Below are 20,572 nucleotides of genomic sequence, written 5' to 3'. Positions count from 1 at the left end.
ACCAGTAATCTGCAAACAAACCTTTAGAAACTCTTATCCTCCTAATTAAGAAAGAGAAGGACTTCCTAGCCTTAGGTGGACTACCCCTAGCACAAACCCCATTGTCTTGTCAATTAGTCACAAACCATTCGTTCTTTGTCTAAAAGTTATAAAAGCTTTTTGCTCTGGTCACTTCAGTTCCTTCTCTTGTGAACCCCCCCCCTCCCCGCCCTGTACATTGTAAAAATTCAGTAAGAAGGTTTGTGTGCTTTTCTTCTGCCAATTTGTCATTGTCAGCTAATTTTCGGACCTTGGTAGTCAAGGGAAACGTTTTACTCACTACAGCCCCCTAGAGGAGGTGATGATTGGGGTTCGTCTGAACCACAAGTTGGTTAGGTAGGTTGAGAAGGGAGAGACAATGGTATGTGAACTGCGGGAGAAGTAGAAACCCAGGAGAAGTAGGTGTCTTTCGAATTGCAAACGATTCAGGGTGGCTGCAGCTAGGGTCAGAGGGAGTGATGGAGTGGCAGGAAATTAAGCTGACTGAGAGATAGCAAGGGCTAGGGCTTGAAGTTGGAGTTTTATCTAGAAGCCAGTTTTTCGTTTCAGGCTTAGACTTTTTATTGAAGCTATGAGGCACATCCCTTTAAGTGTGTCATAACATGAAATGGTGAAATGCATAGAAAAAGAGCAGTAATTGAGAAAACTTGGGTTACAATGTTTCCTCCACTTCTCTTTGAACCTCTGAGCCGATGCAAAACAGTAATAAACATCGACCTCAAGAATTTGGGGAGGATTAGTACAATAACTTAGGTAAAGTGCCTGGTGCTTGGCATTACTCAATAAATGCTAGTTTTCCCTCCTAACCTGCAAACGGAGTGGAGGGCGGGCCGCTCTTCCACGCCCCTCCGAGGTCCCGGCTTAGCGGTCCGGGAGAACCCAGCCTGGGAGCTGGACCCCGGTCCCTCCGGTTGGTCCGGCCGCGGCTCAGCCGCGCGGGGGCGCTCTAGGCCATTCCTCGGTACTCTATGGTTTTTCCTTCGCCCCGGAAGTGGTTCCGCGGTCGGGGTTGGTAAGGTCGGGCCATGGTGGGGCAGAGGTTGGGAAGATGGCGTGGCGAGGCTGGGCGCAGAGAGGCTGGGGCTGTGGCCAGGCGTGGGCTGCGCCGGGGGGCTGCAGCAGCTGCGAGGAGCTCCCTGTAACCCTCGCCTCGCCGCGGCTGCTCCGACGCAGGTAATGACCGCCGCTCTAGGCTTCTCGCCTCCCGGCCCTTTGCTGTGACCGCGCATCCTCGGGGGCGGAGGCCGTGCGAGCCTCTCTCTTGCGGCCCCCGGCACATCCCATCTCCTCTTCGGTCCCTTCTTCTCTTCCCTCCCCATTTCTTTTCTCGCCTCTGTCCAGTTCTCGCTTCTCGCCGTGCCACCACGCCCCGGGCGCACAATGACCAGCCCCGTCCAGCTGTCTCCGAGAGCCCGCACCGTCCCCTTTCCCATCAGGAGGGACGTGATGGGAAGGGGAACTAATCTCTGAAGGCTAGTTGCGTGCCACAGCTCCTAATCCCGCGAAGAAGATACAGGGCCCCTCATTCCCTTCCTCTCTTCCTTTCTTTTCTTTCTCCCTCTCGCTCTCTCGCTCTCGTTCACTCTCCCTGTCAATCTGGTCTTCCTCTTAGTTTCTCTCTCCATCTCTTCCTCTTCCTCTCCGCCTTTGTCTCCACCTCCCTCTCTCCTTCCTTTTTCCTCTTCTCCTTTCCTTCCTTTGGAGATTTTGATATTTTTATTCGTTAAGCTTTTTTTCTTTTTTTGGTCTTTTTTTGTTTGTTTGTTTTTTAAGTATAGTTGAGCCCTTTTCGGGTGGCTCAGTTGGTTGGATCGTGGTCCCGTACAGCAAAAGGTTGCAGGTTTGATTCCTGGGTTGGGGGCGTAGGGAATGCAAGCGCTCCTGTTTCTCACATAGATTTTTCTCCCCCCGCCCCCTCTCGTCAGTGAGCATGTCCTTTGGTGAGGATTTTAAATAAATAAATAAATAAATTGCAAAAACCATTCTTAGCTGGTGGGGCAAATCCACCCTTCAGGCCATATTTTGTCAGTCCATAATTTAGGACTTACTTAGAAACACAGAATCTCAGATTCACCCCACCTCAGACCTATTGAATTAGACTTGAATTTAACAGGATCTCCAGGTGATTTGCATGCACACTAAAGTCTTTCCATACTTTTGGTAGATCACGACTCTGACAGCAGGTGTGAATCACCAGGGGAGCCCTTAAAAAATTGACGCTTCATTCCCACCTCCAGAGAGTATTTAATTGGTATGCATTGGAGCCCTGGTATTAAGTATGGCATAACTTGGAGATATTACAGTTTCGATTCCAGACCACTGGAATAAAGCGACTCGCAGTAAAGGGAGCTGTAATAAAGTGAGTTGTAATCTTTGTGCTGGTGGAAGGGCTTGCCTTCAATTTGTAACCGCAGCATCTGTGAAGTGCATTAAAGTGAAGCACAATAAAATGAGGTATGCCTGTATTTTTAAGAGCTCACCAGGCGATTCTAATGTGTAGTATAGGGGAGAAAAGGGTGTTTTGCAAGAGTTATTTGAGCCAAACTGATAACATATGCTGGGGAGCAGGATCTCAAATGTTCTGGAGAATACCAGTTTTGCAGATTTGTTATGCATTTGAAATTGGGGGGGCGGTAAGGAAGATTACATGGAAGAGGGAGGAAGTAAGACAGTGATCAGATTACAAAATAATTAAGATTATGTGCTCTCACAGGCTTTAGAAGAAGGGGTCTAGTACAACAGTGAGGTGATTGGGGGTGTGGGGGGGTTGGAAGAGGGTATGGAGGATAAAATGAACTATTAAAAAATTAAAAAGTATATACAAAAGAAGAAGGAAGGGTCTGAAAGGGGGAATTTCTTTTTTTTAATTATATTTTACTGATTATGCTATTAGAGTTGTCCCAGTTTATCCCCCTTTGCTCCCCTCTGCCCAGCATCCCCCACCCCCTCAGGGAATACCCACACCTTGTTCATGTCCATGGGTCATGAGTATAAGTTCTTTGGCTACTCTGTTTCCTATACTGTACTTTACATTTCCCTGGCCATTCTGTGACAACCTATTTGTACTTCTTAATCCCCTCTCCACCCATTCCCCCACACACCCCTCCACTCTGGCCACCATCAGAATGCTCTCTGTATCCATGATGCTGTCTGTGTTCTTGTTTGCTTAGTTTGTTCTTTATGTTCAATTGTTGAAAGGTATGTATTTATTGCCACTTTATTGTTCATAGTTTTGATCTTCCTTCTTAAATAAGTCCCCTAACATTTCAGATAATAATTGAGGATGAACTCCTTTAGTTTTTCCTTGTCTGGGAAGCCCTTTATCTGCATTTTGATATAAATAATAGCTTTGCTGGGTAGAGCAATCTTGGCTGTAGGTCCCAAATTTTTATGACTTTGAATATTTCTTGCCAATCTCTTCTAGCCTGCAAAGTTTCTTTTGAGAAATCAGCTGACAGACTTATGGGAACTCCTCTGTAGTTAACTTCTTTTCTGTTGCTGCTTTAAAGATTCTTGCTTTACCTTTGACTTTTGGCATTTTAATTAAGATGTGTCTAGGAGAGGGCTTCCTTCTTTGCATCCATCTTGTTTGGGACTCTCTGTGCTTCCTGGACTTGCATGCCTATTTCCTTCACCAAATTAGGGAAATTGTCTTCAGTATTTTTTCAAATAGATTTCCAATTTCTTGCTTTTGCTTTACTCCTTCTGGCGCCCCTACAATACGAATATTGGAACGTTTGAAGTTGTCCCAGAAGCTGCTTATACTGTCCTCATTTTGGGGGGATTCTTTTTTCTTGTTCTAATTGGGTTTTTTTGCTTCCTTATGTTCCAATCATTGATTTGATTCTTGACTTCATCCACTCTACTGTTATTTCCTTTTAAATTGGGCTTTATTTCAATTAGTGTAGCCTCTGACTGGATCTTTTTTATGCTGTCGAGGTTCTCACTGAGGTCCTTGAGCATCCTTATACCTAGGGTTTTGAACTCTGCATCGGATAGATTGCTTATCTCCATTTCATTTGGCTCTTTTTGTGGAATTTTGATGTATTCTTTCATTCGGGCTGTCTCCTCATCTTTGTCATCTTTGTCATCTTTGTCTCCTCATCTCGGCAGCCTCCCTGCTATGTATGAGGTAGAGCTACTTTGACTCTGTGTCTTGGTTGTGGCCTAAGGTAGTAGGTGTCCTGTAGGGTCCAGTGGCACAGCCTCCCCTACCACTCAAGCTGAGTATGTGAGGTGTGTCCTTTGTGTGGGCTGAGTACACCCTCCTCTTGTAGTTGAGCCTTGGCTGCTTTTGGCAGATCAATGGCAGGGGTTTACCCAGTCCGGTCAGCTGCAAGGATTGGCTGTGACCATTGACCACCTACGTCTGCTTTCCATGGAGGATGAGCTGTGCGGGGGAAGGGTGGTGGTGCTCCGAAGTGGTCTCTAGCTGTCCATTGGTGGGCTGCCTCTGGGGTTCCTGTGAGGTGCTGGCCTAGGTCAACCCCCACTTGAGTTTTACCTGGGGCCACCCTTCCTGAGCTATACAGCAATCTGAGATGGCTGCTACTTGCACTGGGTTTGGAGATTCCTGGGCAAAGCCAACCTGTGAATCTAGGCTGGCTGCTGCTAATGCCTGGTCTGGTGCTCACTGAGGCCAACTGTTGCTTGTTTGAGAGGATTTTAGAAGTTGTGAAGCATAAGCCAATGCCAGCTATTCATAAGGAAACACATCTTGGGTGGGCCTGTAATTTGGGTGAGGTGGAGTCTCTGGGGATCTCCAAAGTGGGTCATACAGTGTCAGCCAGGTTGAGTCTCAGATATGGCACCTGCTAGTCAGCTCTGTGGGAGAAGGGTTTAGAAAAGGGACAGTGGCCTCTGCTCGCCTTGATGCCAGTCACTTTCAGTTCCTTCCTCCATGTCACTGGTGCCTTTCAAGCTGCTACCTCGGTGCTGGAGCTCAGAGGGAGTGAATCTGAGTAGGTGAGTCCATGTGTGGGTTCTTCTAAGAGGAACTGTGTGGGGCTCCAGCAGTTTCTTCCACCGACTCAATCCCTGCTGGTTTTTGCAGCTGGAAGTTGTGGGACTTACCTTCCTGGCACTGGAATCCTGGACTGTTGCGGGGGGCGGGGGGGGCGCTCGTATGGACTGGGACTCCTTGATCCTGAGGTATCCCTCCCGAATTGCTATCCACCACACATGGGTGAGGGACCAGTTTGTTCCCTGTATGCACCCCTCTTACCAGTCTGGATGGACGTGGTTTCTTTAATTCCATAATTGTAGGTTTCCATTCAACTCAATTTCTGACAGTTTTGAGTGGTGGTGGTTGTATATTTTAGTTGTAATTTTGATGTGGTTGTGCAAAGAGGCGAGCCCTGTCTGCCTACACCACCATCTCGACTGGAAGTCAGAAGGGGGGAATTTCAGCCCTGGCTGGTGTGGATCAGTGGATTGAGTGCCAGCCTGTGAACCCAAAGGTCTCTGGTTCAGTTTCCCAGTCAGGGCTCATGCCTGGGTTGTGGGCCCAGTCCTCAGTTAAGGGTGTGGGAGAAGCAGCCGATCAATGTTTTTCTCATACATCATTGATGTTTTCCTTCTGCTCTTCCTCCCTCTCCTCCCCTCTCTTTAAAAATGAACAGATAAAATCTTTCTCAAGATAGGGGGGCATTTTTAAAGGTGTGTTAAGCTAGTTGCGCAGAAACAGTAGAACTTGCTTAAGACCAAGAGGAGCCTTTTAGTAAAGAAGTTATGTGTCTTTGGTGTGAATACCCACAATGACATGCCCAGTTAAGAATTTATGATTAGCACTGGCTCATGTGGCTCAGTGAGTGGATTGAGTGCCAGCCTGCAAGCCAAAGGGTTGCAGGTTCAATTCCCAGTCAGGGCACATGCCTGGGTTGCAGGCCAGGTCCCCAGAAGAAGATGTGCGAGAAGCAACCACACATTGATGTTTCTTCCCTCTCCTCCCTCACCCTCTCTCTAAAAATAAATAAAGTTTAAAAAAAAATTTTTTTATTAATAAATCTTTTTTAAAAGTTTGTGATTAATCAGCTTCCAGCCAAGATGGAGGCATAGGTAGACACACTGCGCCTCTTTGCACAACCAAAAGAAGGGCAACAACAATTTAAAAGCGAAAAACAACCAGAACTTGACAAAATCAAACTGCATGGAAGTCCGACAACCAAGGAGATAAAGAAGAAACATTCATCTAGACCAGTAGGAGGGGCGGACACAGGCAGCTGGGGTGGAGAGGACTCGCGGCAAGGTGGTGGCTGGCGGACCCAGAGAGGTGGTGGATTGTGGAACGATCACTAGCAGACCCCACGGCCCCACATTCCCACATAGATAAACCGGGAGGAATGGTGGGGGAGCAAAACAGACCTCGCAACCCAGGGCTCCAGCATAGGGAAATAAAGCCTCAGACCTCTGATTGAAAACACCCATGGGGGTTGAGGCAGCAGTGGGAGAGGCCCCCAGCCTCACAGGGGAGTTCGTTGGGGAGACCCATGGGGGCCTGGAGCATGCACAAGCCCACCCACTTGGGAATCAGCACCAGAGGGGCCCAGTTTGATTGTGGGTGGCGGAGGGAGTGACTGAAATCTGGCAGAGAGTGGAGCAGATGTCATTGCTCCCTCTCGGCCCCTCCCCCACATACAGCATCACAGCGCAGTAACCAGTGTTACCCCGCCCCAGAGAACACCTAAAGCTCCGCCCCTTTAAGTAACGGAAACACCAAGCCAAAAAAAAAAAAAAGGCCCAAATGAAAGAACAGATCAAAGCTCCAGAAATAATACAACTAAGCAATGAAGAGTAGCCAACCTATCAGATGCACAGTTCAAAACACTGGTAATTAGGATGCTCACAGAATTGGTTGAATTTGGTCGCCAATTAGATGAAAAAATGAAGGCTATGCTAAGAGAAGCAAAGGAAAATGTAAAGGGAACCAATTGTAATGGTAAGGAAACTGGGACTCAAATCAACGGTGTGATCCAGAAGGAAGAAAGAAATATCCAACCAGAAAAGAGTGAAGAAACAAGAATTCGGAAAAATGAGGAGAGGCTTAGGAACCTCCAGGACATCTTGAAACGTTCCAATATCCGAATTATAGGGGTGCCAGAAGGAGAAGAGGAAGAACAAAAAATTGAAAACTTATTTGAACAAATAATGAAGGAGAACTTCCCTAATCTGGCAAAGGAAATAGACTTCCAGGAAGTCCGGGAAGCTCAGAGAGTCCCAAAGCTGGACCCAAGGAGGAACACACCAAGGCACATCATCATTACATTCCCCAAGATGAAACAGAAGGAGAGAATCTTAGAAGCAGCAAGAGAAAAGGACACAGTTACCTACAAAGGGGTTCCCATAAGACTGTCAGCTGATTTCTCAAAAGAGACCTTACAGGCAAGAAGTATTCCAAGTCATGAAAGGCAAGGACCTACATCCAAGATTGCTCTATCCAGCAAAGCTTTCATTTAGAATGGAAGGGCAGATAAAGTGCTTCTCAGATAAGGTTAAGTTAAAGGAGTTCATCATCACCAAGCCCATATATGAAATGTTAAAGGGATTTATCTAAGATAAAGAAGATAAAAAATATGAGCAGTAAAAAGGACAGCAAACTCACAGTTACTAACAACCACACCAAAAACAAAAACAAACCAAGCAAACAACTAGAACAGGAACAGAACCACAGAAATGGAGATCACATGAAGGGTTATCAACAGGGGAGTTGGAGGGGGAGAGAGGGGGGAAAGGTACAGAGAATAAGTAGTGTAAAGGGTAGGTAGAAAATAGACAGGGGGAGGGTAAGAATAGTATAGGAAATATAGAAACCAAAGAACTTACAAGTATGACCCATGGACATGAACTATAGGGGGGGGGATGTGGGAGGGAGGGGCAGGGCAGGATGGAGTGGAGTGAAGGGGGGGAAATGGGACAACTGTAATAGCGTAACCAATAAATACATTTAAAAAATTTGTGATCAAATCACCCTGTTAGATTACTTCCATGGAACCCCCCTTTTTTCATCTGCAAAGTTTATGAACATGTGTGTTGTGCATACACAGGGGTACTCAGTGATGATTAAACCCAAAGAAGTGTTTAGAACTTGGGTTTATATCCATTTTAACAAAAGAACAAAGTTGGAGAAAAATGGCAGGACAAAGGAAAGGACTTTGAGTTTCTGGGGCGGCAAATTATGGGAAGGTACTATATGAAGGAACTGATGGAAGATAAGGGCTAGTTATGTAGTTCCCTCTGGCGCCTTCTCTGGGCTCCTCTGGTTAGAGTTGTCTTGTGATTAACTTCTGTCTTCTAGTAGAGGGGAGAGTGGGTACCCCTTTACGAATTTATGTCCTTTTAGGCAAATAGGGGCAGGGCAGGGCATTTTTCTTGTATCTGCTTCTCAGTTGCCTTCAGTTCAAAATAACTCTTAAGCTAAAGTGGCATATTTGGGGTGGCGTATTCTGCTACTCTTCAGGGACCGAGATTGAGAATTAGTGTTTTAGACTAAGCTCTCTCAGTCATAACTGTCTTTTCCACTACTGATGCGACAGATTAAAAACCATAGCCACAGTCATTTACAGCTCCTCTCATCCACAGTTGGAGTCCATTTCCCGACTCCTTGGAGTGGGTTTGGCCTTGTGACTTGCTTTGACTAGTAGAATGTGGCAGAAGTAATGTGCAAAGTCCAGGGCTTAGGCCTCGGGCAGCCTTGCAGCTTTAGCCTTTTGCCTCGGAACACTCCCACTGCATGATAGAAGCCCCTGCTAGACTACTGATTACTAAGGGACCTTTTGGAGAAAGGGGGCCTGCTGACAGTCAGTACTAAGGCTGCAGATATGGGAGTGAGGGCATCTTAGACTCTCTAGCTCCGGTCGAGTGGTCACATGACTGGCTGTATAAGTGACCCCAGGTGAGACCAGCAGAACTGCGCAGCTGAGTCAGCTAACTTATACAGACTCATAGAAATAATAGATTATGGTTTTAGAGCAGTGTATGTGCAATAATGAGACTATGGAGAAGCTGCTGCCAGTCAGGATCTCCTGGCCAGAGTGAAACTGCTGCCTCCACCATTATTTTCAGTGGTAAAATGATGCCTCATGTCCTGCCTTGTCACCAAACTCACTTCTAATTCAGATATTGTGCCAGTGTATCTGATTAGCAGACCCTGATCACATCTGGAACCCTAACCAAAAGAACACCTGGAAAATATAGTTTTTATTTTTTTCCTTTTTATTGAATTCATTGGGATGACACTGGTTTACAAAATTATTCAGGTTTCAAGTGCACAGTTCTACAACACATCATCTGTACACTGTATTGTGCGTTCACCACCTGGGAAATGCTCTTTTTTAGCTTTCCAGATCCTGCAGCATATGAATGTACCCTGGGTAGCAGGGATGGCACCCAACCCAGTTGGCCACGCCAGTCAGGGCTTCTTCAGCTTTTTACAGGACTGCAAACTGTGTGGAGGATTGATACAAATTATTTTGTTGATTGATATACAATAGCAGCCCAAATAAGTTCTCTCTAAAGTTGTTGTAGTTTATATCACCCTTTTTCAAAGGGGAACAGTTCAGTGATCTGACTTTAAATCCTGCCTGGGAGTAGGCGTTTTGGCGTCTTCTGGGCTATTGAATGTGAGTAAACTGAGGTGATGATGCAGGCTGAGTGGGAGGCTCATAGAGGTGCTGATGTTTGCAGGATGCAGCTCTGTTTCTTTTTCCTCTTTTTTTTTTTTTTTTTTGCAGCTCTGTTTCTAATCTGTTATTTTCCCCTCTAGGTTTAATTTCTTTATTCAGCAAAAATGTGGATTCAGAAAAGCACCCAGGAAGGGTGAAACTCGAAAATCAGACACAGGAACAAGTGGTGAAGCATACAAGAGAAGTGCTTTGATTCCTCCTGTGGAAGAAACAGCCTTTGACCCGTCTCCCTACCCTTTAAGGACTCTCGTAAAGCCTTTGTTTTTCACTGTTGGGGTAAGAGCTCAGACCACTAGGCGTTCCATCCCCTGCCTCAGGTGCACTGTCAGAGTGCTGTTTGTCCTATTCTGGCCCTTAAAGACGAGTGGAGGCGGGGCAGTCAGAAGGGTCTGGGTGTCTTGGGGTCATGAGTGATTACAGGAGAACAGAAATCTTAGTAATTGCTGTTAGAATCTGGTTCACTTATGTAAGCCCCGGAGATGAACTTACAGGCCTCTTATTTGATATAACATTTCAAGTGATATTAAGTTAATATTTTGAATTTTCTTTGAAAATTTCCAGCTGTAAATAGGCCCCCAGGTACCATGAAGTTAAAAAATGGGAAACAAGTGTTATTTTCACCGAATAGGTTTCACTGTGCCAGTTGTTCCTTCGGTTGATTTGTTAGAAGCAATGAAAATGAAGTAGTTATTGTTCTTGGAACTGTGTACTCTTAAATTTACTCCGTGATGTATTTTATGTAGTTTACAGGCTGTGCATTTGGAACAGCTGCTATTTGGCAATACGAATCACTGAAATCCAGGGTCCAGAGTTATTTTGATGGTATAAAAGCTGATTGGTTGGATAGCATAAGACCACAAAAGGAAGGAGACTTCAGAAAGGAGGTAAAGATAAACATGGCTTTCTTTGTTTTTTTGATAACAATTCTTGGTCTGGTTACTTGTGAAGTGTTTTTAGTTAATGGCAACATTAAATCAGTAGATGTGAAATCAGTGCACCTAATATTCTTCTTTAGAATCAAGTATTTATTAATATTTTGTGTATCTGGCAGTGTTGTACTCGACAGCGTTCCAAGCAGTTTGTCCCTCTACCCATGTGTATCAAGAATCACCAGGGATATTTGTTAATGTTTTGGGGCCTCTCCCAGGCTTACTAAGGCTTAAGGGCCGGTTTTACTTACATCAGCCTGTTGGGTTATTGGAATTACAGACAGTTTTCTAAAATATTTGTGCCTGAGGGGTAGCGATATTATGTGGATTTTAAAAAGCTTCTTAATGACGTGACATTTGTGTGCCTCTGGGAAATACCCACCGTTGAGTGTTTCTGACTGTGCTCAGAGGCTGAGAATGCGGGAAGAGGGTACGAATACAGAGCTTTTCATCCTTTCATTTCTTCATGTGCAAGTTGATGGTCCTCTTTCCCCTTAGATGGTTTTTTGAAAAATACTGCCCTGGAGATAAAACATTTATCTTATGTATTCCACTTGACAATACCTAATGACGAGCTCTGGGTCCAGAAGCTCTGATGTGGATCCAGGTGCGTGTGGTTTTTAAGCACCTTCATTTGTTCATGGCACCCTGCCCCTCTGGTTGGGGGAGAGGGTCTGTGTCCTCTTCACTTTTCTCCCTCCTAAGACCTTAATCCTGGCCAGCAAGGTTCTGAGGGGGGAGGCTTGGGTTTTCTTTTTCCTAATGAAAGATTCCTTTTAGCAGGGAGAAGGATTCATTTCACCTTGGTTCCCCATAGGCACAAATAAGCACGATCCCTACCTGTTATAGAGAAGCTTTATGTCAGCAGAGCAATGGGTATAATATATATATAGGTGAAAAACTGCAATAAGTAGTGATTTTTATTCAATTCGTATGTTTGAGAAATAGTAAAACTAGCCCATTCCATAATCCCAGATCCCTTAGAAAGTTACAGATTTCTAGCACGTCTGCCCTATGAAGTTTTGATACCTAAAGTGCCTCTTTAGAATGATGAAAATGGCAGAGGCAAAATACATAATCTTCATCTAAAGGTGGATTTGTTTATTATAGTTAAATGGTAGGTTATAAAATATAAAATCCATGCCCATTAGAGAATTTTGAAACGATACATTAATATCACATGGGAGGTGCGGTCCGGGGAGGCCCCGCCATACCACCACATACATAGTGAGTGAGGTTTGGGAGCTCAGATGCAATGGAATTATAATTACAAAGATATTGTTGTGCATGGATCCATATACGTATTGATCTGTAACTTTTTTTTAATCTTGGACTTATTTTCTGTACTCATATACAAAGCCAGGTTCATTTTTTAGTACAATATGTTTTTTATTTAAAAACTTTAATTCAAACATAAAAAATGTAAAGGGAATAGTATAATGAACTCCTGCTTTGTAGCTTCAGTGGTGATTGACACAGGGCCACTTTTGTTTTTCATCTCGTCCCTTTTCCCCCTGCCTTCCCCACCACTGATTACTATGAAGCAAATCCTAGGCCTATTTCATCCATAAAAATTTCAGTGTGTGTCCCTGAAAGATTATGATTCTCTCTCTTTTTCTAAACCTCAATGCTATTAGTACACCTAAAAAAAAAGGCAATTTTAGTAGAAAATATTGTCAGTTAGAATTTTAAAACCAGATTGGGGTTTGGCGAATAAACACTCGATAGTTATCAATATTTGATAGTATGGTAAGTGCTTTACTTTGTCGATAGTTCTTACAGTGATACCGCTAACACTGTCCATTTTACAATCAGGAAACTGAAGTTCCGAAGTAATCTGTGTGAGCTCACACAGCTAATCAGTCTGTTATAGGGCACCTATGCATGCTTTCCACTCTACCACAGATTTATCGTGTCTGCTGACCACCTACCCTCTGGTGACGTGCAATTTCCCTTCTGTTTTAGATTAACAAGTGGTGGAATAACCTAAGTGATGGCCAGCGGACTGTGACAGGTTTGTGTTAGCTTACACGTTTTAACCATTCAAGGAAAGAGAAACCAAACCAAAAGGTACAGTATGTCATAGTCAATGGCTTTTGTACCAAGCTCACCAGTGGTTTAGAAGACATAGGGAGTCTCTGTACCTTCAGGCTGATGTAAAAGCGTAAAAAATAGTGTGGCGTAAAGGTATACGTGATGCTCTGGGTCAGTTATTTCTAATTTTGATCTATCTTTGTTGTAGAATCCTAGCTTGTGAAAGAGGTTATGAATAATTATTACTTCTGCTGTTAAACTAAAGGGGACATTGCTTAAGCACCTTCTTTATGCAGAATGCTTTGTACTATACACTGTCTCTCCCTGCCTCACAGGGTTGCTTACAGGTTAGTTATTTCCCTTTTTACAGATAAGGAAACGGGCTTTCAGAGAAGGAACTTTTGGAAGGTCACACTGCTAGTAAGTAGTAGAACCGAGTTTCAAAACCTGGATCTGTCTGATGCTAGAGTCGCTTTTCTCTGTGTTATACCCTGTTGTTTATAAAATCCTCTTAAGCATGCTGAGTATATTATGATAATTTTTGTAAATTTTTATAGAAAGACAAATCTGACTATGGACTTATTTAAGAAATTTGAGGAAATGTATTTGAAAGTTCTTGAACAACTGTGCAGGTAGGAAAAATATATCTTCCTGGGGAAATAGCAGAATATTGCTTTTTCTCAAATATAGTTAGACTTAATGGTACTCTTAATTTTCTGTATCCACCTAAGTGGAGAAAACGTGTTAACTCTCTTCATTCAGGATATTTTCTCTGTCTGGAAAGGTTCAGTTTTTCTGTTTCTGTATTGGAACCTGATCTGGTCTTAAAGCTTATGGTTCAGGCATTGCTTCCTGCAGGTCTTTTTTTCTGACCTCATTGCACCTTGTAATCACTTATAAGAGAACCTGCCGTACATAATTTACATGTAACACCCTTGAGGCCAGTGATGAGGCTTTTCATTTGGCTGTAGCACCTAACATAACTTGCACACAGTAAAGGCACTCAGTTAAAATCCGTTGAGTGAATGAATGTTGAGTGGGATCGTGAATCAAAGGAATGAGATTTTTCAAGGTATATTGCCATACTGTAGAAATGATAGTCATGGAGGTCTTAATAAATACAACTTCAAAATGACTCTGTAACAACATCTCTTTCCATTGGAATTAACAGGGACTTGGGGGTTTTTTGTAGGTATACTTGTCTTCTGCAAGTATCTAAAATTAACTCCCTTAGGATAGCAAAGTTTTGATTTTCTTTAGTCGATTCAAAGTATCTCAGAATTAGTTGATATCTCATATTCTTTGAAGATGGTGAAGATTTTATGCCATTAAACATTTGAGGAAACCTGGGATCAGAATTTAAAACCGTCCTCATGCTAGTAAATAGTTTATTCAGAGAAGTCAGTATGTAATTAAAAATCAGAATTCTTTTGCCTAGCCTTCCTTTTCTTTAGTCAAGTCAGTTATTTGGCACAAAGGATACAGCAGTGGAGAGGCAGGCGCCGTGATCTAACTTGCAGCTCGAGTGTAAAGCGCTGTAGCCACACAAAATGTGAATAATCGTGTTAAGTCTTAAATCCTCACTGTGACATTATCTACGTGACTTCTGAAGGCTGAGGAAAACTCTTTTGAGTCGTTCAGTGTCACCTCAGGTTTCTCTTGTGGGAAATAATTATTGTGGTAGTAGTGACTCTAATTTTACAACATTTATTAGTGATGCTTAATAATCAGTGAACTACATACTAAGATTCTCATGGTTAATAAACTTGTGCTTTAGTTACGTCTTGTCTCTTTTCAGAGGTGCCAGTTCTTACCTGCTGAGCTCTCCTGATTGCTTCCCGTAGGCTGACCCTAAGTGAGGTTGGCTCAGCTCCTGGTTTTAATTGAGGATAGATTTATGGGGTGACAGATTCACTTGTTTCACTCCCTTTCCTTGGATTATTGATGTTATCTGAGTGTTAATTTTTTTCCTTTTTGTATTTTAAAAAAACTTGACAGATCCTTAGGAAGCCACTGACCTAGAGTTTCAAAGCTCTGTGAGACCAGTGTGCTGCTTTGGTTTATAGTATTTATACCCAGACAATGGCAGCGTGAAGGCGCTAGTGGCTTGAAGATTTCACAGTTATACCAACATTTTATGTAAAGATTTTTTTGTATCTGAATCTAATGGACTCATAAATTTGGAAGGCAAGATTTTGGCTCTTGCAAGTTCAGGTAGCACAATGTTCTATCCAAATGCATTTGGTTCCTGAACTTGTTACAGCAAGCAATATCTCAAATTTATTTATATCTTTTTGATTGTTAGGTTTGGATAAGAACAGTTCAAATCATAAGGGATATCTGTAATTTGTTGTATTAAGGTAGAGTCCATCCCTGACCAGTATGGCTCAATTAGTTGGGTGTCGTCCCACAAAGTGACAGGTTGCTGGTTCGATTCCTGGTCAGCACACATGCCTGGGTTGTGGGTTTGGTCCTTGGTCGAGGCGCATAGGAGAGGCAACTGAAGGAAGTTTCTCTCTCACATTGACGTTTGTCTCCCTTTCTTTCTCCCTCCCTCCCCCCTGTCCAAAAATAGGTGAAAAACCTCTCTTCCTTAGAACTGATGTCAGGTTCAGAGTCCCTATAGTTGTTTGTTTTTGGACTCTTCTATCTCAGCCTGTCCTTGGGAATCACTTTTTCAGATGTGTTAGAGAACTGGTCTTAATCCTTTTTGTTTATTCGATTGGTTGGTTTGGGGATTTTTGGTGGGTTTTTTTTTTTTTGGTCTTAATCGCTATTGTTATACAGAAATACTCCCAAACCTCACATTGCTCTGAAAAAAAGTTTTTACAAGCTCACTTGGTATTTGTAGGGTGAGGTTGCATTCTGGTTGCATTTGTCAAAGTTAGACTTGTGCTTTTACATTTCAGCTAGTTTCCTGTTCTGTATAGCCTTGATCTACAAGGCTTTAAAGCCTGCACTGGAGTTCCCTAGGCAACACCCATGCAGAGTGTTTCCCCTACCTTTCCACCTTCCAGGAATACCTGTGAGGTACTTTCCAGGCTTTCCTGTTAGCTCAGCAGAATCCTGACTTTACTATATTGGGCATTCCCCTGGTCCTCCAGCTGCTGCCTTGCCTGCCAGCTACAACCTCGCCTGCTCCAGTCCTCCAGCTGCTTCCTTGCTGTGAGTCCTCTCTGCCCGGCTGCCCATCTCTGCCCCTTTCTGCCCCTCCTACTGGTCTGGATGAATGTTTCTTCTTTAACTCCTTGGTTGTTGGACTTCCATACAGTTTGATTTTTCTGTCAGTTCTGGTTGTTTTTGTTTTTAAATTTGTTGTCCTTTTGGTTGTGTGAGGAGACACGGGGTGTCTACCTACGCTTCCATCTTGGTGGGAAGTCCCTGTTTTCTTCTAAGAGTTTTAAAGTTACAGCTTTTACAGTTAGGCCTTTGATTCATTTTGAGTTAATGTTTGTATTCAGTGTGAGGTAGTGGTTCAATTCCATTCTTTTTGTTTTGGACATCTACTTGTCTCAGCACCATTTGTTGAAAAACCTGTTCTTTATCCATTGAATTGTCTTGGGACCATGTTAAAAAAGCAATTGACCATACATGTATGGATGGACTTCTGGACTCTCAGTGCTGTTCGATTGATATGTTCATCTATTCTCACGCCATACTATCTTGATTATTGTATCTTATGTTGTAAGCTTTCAAATTGGGAATTGTGAGTCTTCCACCTTTGTTAATATGGAGTATTACTTTTATTGATTGTCATATGTTGAACCAATCTTGCATTCCTGGGATAAATTGTACTTGGTTATGGTTTATAATCCTTTTTTATGCTGCTGGATTTGATTTGCTAATATTTTCTTGAGGATTTTTCCATCTATGTTCAAAAGGGATATGGGTCATTTTCTTCTGATGTCTTTGTTTTAATTCTCAGTGGAGGATTTGTTTATTGATTTGAGACAGAGACAGAGACATACATAGACCAGTTGCTTCATATATGCCCCCCAACAAGGGATCAAACCCATAGCTTTTTGGTGTGCAGGTTAACACTCCAACTATAACTGAGCAATCTGGCTAGAGCTGGTTTTAATATCAAGATAATACTGGATGCATTGAATGAGTTGGGAAATGTTCCTTCCGCTTCTGTTCTTTGGAAGCATTTGAAAAGGACTGGTGTCAGTTCTTTATGCTTGCTAGAATTCATCAGTTACAATAAGTTGAATATTGTCCCCCAAAATTCATGTCCACCTAGAAATTCAGAGCATTATCTTATTTGAAGTAGGATCTTCGCAGGTGTAACTAGTTACAGTGAGATCCTACTAGATTAAGATGGGCCCTGAATTCAGTGATTTGTGTCCTTAAAACAAACAAGAGCCCTGGCTGGTGTGGCTCAGTGGTTGAATGCTGCTGGCCTGCAAATCAAAGGTTCGCTGGTTCGATTCCCAGTCTAGGGCACATGCCTGGGTTGCGGGCCAGGTCCCCAGTTGGGGGTGCATGAGAAGCAACCACATATTGATGTTCCTCTCCCACTCTTTCTCCCTCTCTTTCCCTCTCCAAAAAATAAATAAATAAACAAAACAAGAGAAGAGGACAAAAAAAGAGTGTAACATAGGAGGTCAAGTCCAGGGATCTGGACTTCTCAATCAGATAAGCTGAAAAATCCATAAGAACGACTGGGTGGAGCAGTCATAGCCTTTGTTACTCACATTACAGGGAGACTGATGGCGGCAGGTCAGCAAAGCAGGACTGCACCCCTGTGTCCGAGACTTGTTTTAAGGGGTCCCAGACAAAGGAGGCATAAGCCCTATGCGTGACTGCCTCTGTGTCTACACACAGAAAGAGAAGGTCAAGAAGCAGTCACAGGGCAGGAAGGTACTCCCAAAATGGGATAAGGAGGGAATTACAATCCATTTCCAAAACAGTACATATTCCTTCTAGCCAGGGGCTCTCTGGCCAGCCTTTTATCATAGGTGGTGGAAGGAGCCATGTCTTGAGCTACCCAACACTCCACCCCAGCATTGTTTTTTCATTTTATAATTGTTGTGTCCATTTTTTTTGGACAGGGTTTCACTGGGTGGTGAGAGCGTTGGCACTTTTTATTTCTACATTACAGACACAGTAGAGGCTATACCCTAAGACTAAAAGTGCAATAAGAAAACCAGTCACACCTGGGAGGAGGGAATGCCACCAATAGCCTGTAGCAGTCAGTACCATAATATTCTCGCACAGGGTTGCTGGCATTCATCCTATGAGTTGCACAGTTTTATTTTGCAGTCTCATGTCTGCGTTTAATACATATGGGTGTGTGCTGCCGCACTTCTGCCTATAATGTTGACAGCCACCCTATACCGTCCCAACCGCACGTGAGCTATGGCTTGGTGTGGTTAGCCTGGTCTTTTACGATGGAAGGCATCTTTTTATGTGTCTGTTTGAAGGGGGGATAGAAGCCTTCCAGCCTTGCAGCTCGTCCCAGCATGTCTGATTTTGAGTGGATCCTCCACAGCAGGTTGGCGGAGGCCATGGTGGGGAACTCTGTGCAGACCCAACAGTCTGAGCAGTTGTTCTCAGTGATTAGCATCCCTGCCTATAGGAGGAAGGTGTTGCTTCTGCAGAATCTAACCAGATAACCCCCAAGGATTTGACAGAGAAACCAGATAAACAAGGTCATAGTATACATTCTATGAAAACAGAAAGAATAAAAAGGTTAATGAACACAACAAATTATAAACCAGTTTCTGAGTCTGCAAGAGTGTCAGATGAGAAGACTTCCAAATGCAAGGCTTTTGCTGGAATGAAATTAAGCAGTGACAATTTGATAGATTGTTTTTACTTATTTTTTAAAATATTTTATTTATTTATTTTTAGAGAGAGGGGAAGGCAGGGAGAAAGAGGGGGAGTGAAACATCAATCTGTGGTTGCCTCTTGTGCAACCCCCACCAGGGACCTGGCCTGCAACCCAGGCATGTGCCCTGACTAGGAATCCAACCGGTGACACCTTGGTTCACAGGCCCACACTCAATCCACTGAGCTATACCAGCCAGGGCGATAGATTGTTTTTAAATAATGTAGTTCAAATACCTTTGGTTATATTAGATGCTCAGGTAAATTCTGTATGGTTGACATTGCATTAGTAGTTCTTAATAATTCCAAATTAAAGGGTGAAAGAAAAATGAAACATTAGTTTGAAAGAAAACTGGAGAAATCAGGATCCAGGCTAGTTCATAGAAGAGAAATAAAATTTTATGGACAGTTCACTGAGTTAGAGTCTACTTTTCCATAATTGTGTATAATAGTTTTCATTGAAACATAATTTTTTTCCCTAAAATTACCCTCATTTTATTAAAGAGCCAAATTAAGACCAATTTATTTACTATATTAAGTCTAGTTTCAATGTGACCTGATTATTTGCATAAATACAACAGGAATAGCAATTGATCACATAGGCCTTTTAAGACTGCTCTGCTGGAACTTAAACAAGGAGACTTTAGGTTGAGCTTTTAGTGAACCCTCATGGTCCAGAAGCCAAGCCACACACACCAGGCTTTGCCTACAGTACGTACATTCCTTAAGGTTCCCATTGTGTTTTGAGATTCCTTCTTGACATTTTTCAGGAAAGTAACCTTCACTCCTTATTTGCAAAGACTGCTACGAAGCACAAGATGAAACGCGGTACCGGGCCGTTTCTCCAATGGGCTTTTATTGGCTTCAAAAGTCAATTTTTGTTCCTCAAGGCTTTCTGGTAACAGCCACAGTCCAGGCATGCATGCTTCCTTCAGGCATGACATTCCAGTCAGTCTTAGTTAATAAAATCACAATTGGAAACTGGCTTTACGTGTCTTATTATGAAGAAATACATAATGCCAAGCAATTAATATATAGCCCTGTAATGCATACCGTATCTTTTGTTTTTCCTAAGGCTCAATCCAGTACTTTATATAGGTTTTGTACAACAGGCAAAGTAAATGGCTGCTGCCACCACAGATCCATTGGACTCCTTCCAGGAACCAAGTCCAATTCCATAGCTTTACAGGCTGTATATGTAGCTGCCATCTGCAATTGTTTAGGAAGACAAGGTTGGAATAAAACCTAGATATGAAGACTCCAGTTGTAATCAGATCCATACTGGTTTCTAAAGCTTTCAAAATAAGTTTAAAATTTAGACCAATTTCTTTCATAGAAATTAATGATACAGCACATATTTCTTTAAATGTCCTAGGAACCCCTTCTTGTCTACAGGCAGTAGAGACATGCAGAAGCTATGGCATCATTAGCTCTTCCCTTCAAGCCCTTATGTTCATACACTTGCTTGAGTAAATTATTTGTTCAATTAACTGTATTTCTAGGGAAGTTGATTCTGCCTGCCGTGGTAGTAATTTCCTTGAATGAATTCAATTAGTGCTCGATCATAACTGTTCATTATTCTCCGATTTTGGTACTTAGAATTGTCAAATTCATCAGAACTTGCAGTTCCTATACCTTTGCCAATCATGGTAGACAAATCTCCATTACCCAGAAGAAGATTCTGAGAATCTCCAACTCAAGATGGGTTTTTTTTTTGCTTTATCTCTGCTGAAAGTTCTCCATTCAGATCCCACATCGATAACCCACCTACAACCAGCCCATACTCCGGACATATATCACAAGCTCTTAAGTCCAACACTAAAATCACATCTGGGTGGTTTGGACATGTGATTCTTGGAAGAGCATCCAAATGGCTGGTAGACGCCATCTTCACGGCCCCTGTAGTTCCAGCAGGAAACAACAACACATGCACACACAGAACAGGAAGAGATCATGGCCTTGTTCAGTCTCTTGTTTGCCCCAAATATTATCCCCCACGTGAGGCAGCCGCAAACTTAAACCACTGGCCTGTCATTGTATTTGACAAATGTGCGCTTG

The 20,572-nt window shown here is 43.0% G+C and overlaps 1 protein-coding gene and 1 pseudogene across 3 annotated transcripts in view; one reads left to right on the top strand and one right to left on the bottom strand.

Moving 5' to 3' along the window:
• The first annotated feature begins 1,035 nt into the window (after positions 1-1,035).
• The window catches only part of PARL (presenilin associated rhomboid like), a 34,659-nt gene continuing 15,122 nt past the window's right edge, over positions 1,036-20,572 (top strand). Inside the window, exons 1-6 of one of the 3 annotated variants that reach the window (XM_053918138.1) lie at positions 1,072-1,212; positions 2,204-2,290; positions 4,929-5,004; positions 9,800-9,995; positions 10,463-10,603; positions 12,614-12,662. In XM_053918138.1, the coding sequence (XP_053774113.1) occupies positions 4,940-5,004; positions 9,800-9,995; positions 10,463-10,603; positions 12,614-12,662 (451 nt within the window). In that variant the 5' untranslated portion in view covers positions 1,072-1,212; positions 2,204-2,290; positions 4,929-4,939. Of the gene's footprint in view, positions 1,213-2,203; positions 2,291-4,928; positions 5,005-9,799; positions 9,996-10,462; positions 10,604-12,613; positions 12,663-20,572 lie in introns of all 3 variants that reach the window. The other 2 variants (XM_053918139.1, XM_024564047.3) reach the window with 2 other exon arrangements.
• On the bottom strand, positions 19,578-20,402 carry LOC128780204 (transcription initiation factor IIB pseudogene; annotated as a pseudogene).

This window comes from Desmodus rotundus, chromosome 2, assembly GCF_022682495.2.
Source record: "Desmodus rotundus isolate HL8 chromosome 2, HLdesRot8A.1, whole genome shotgun sequence".
Taxonomy (NCBI): Eukaryota; Metazoa; Chordata; class Mammalia; order Chiroptera; family Phyllostomidae; genus Desmodus; species Desmodus rotundus.
Note: the sequence above shows the minus strand (reverse complement) of the source record. Positions and strands in the feature narration are given on the sequence as shown.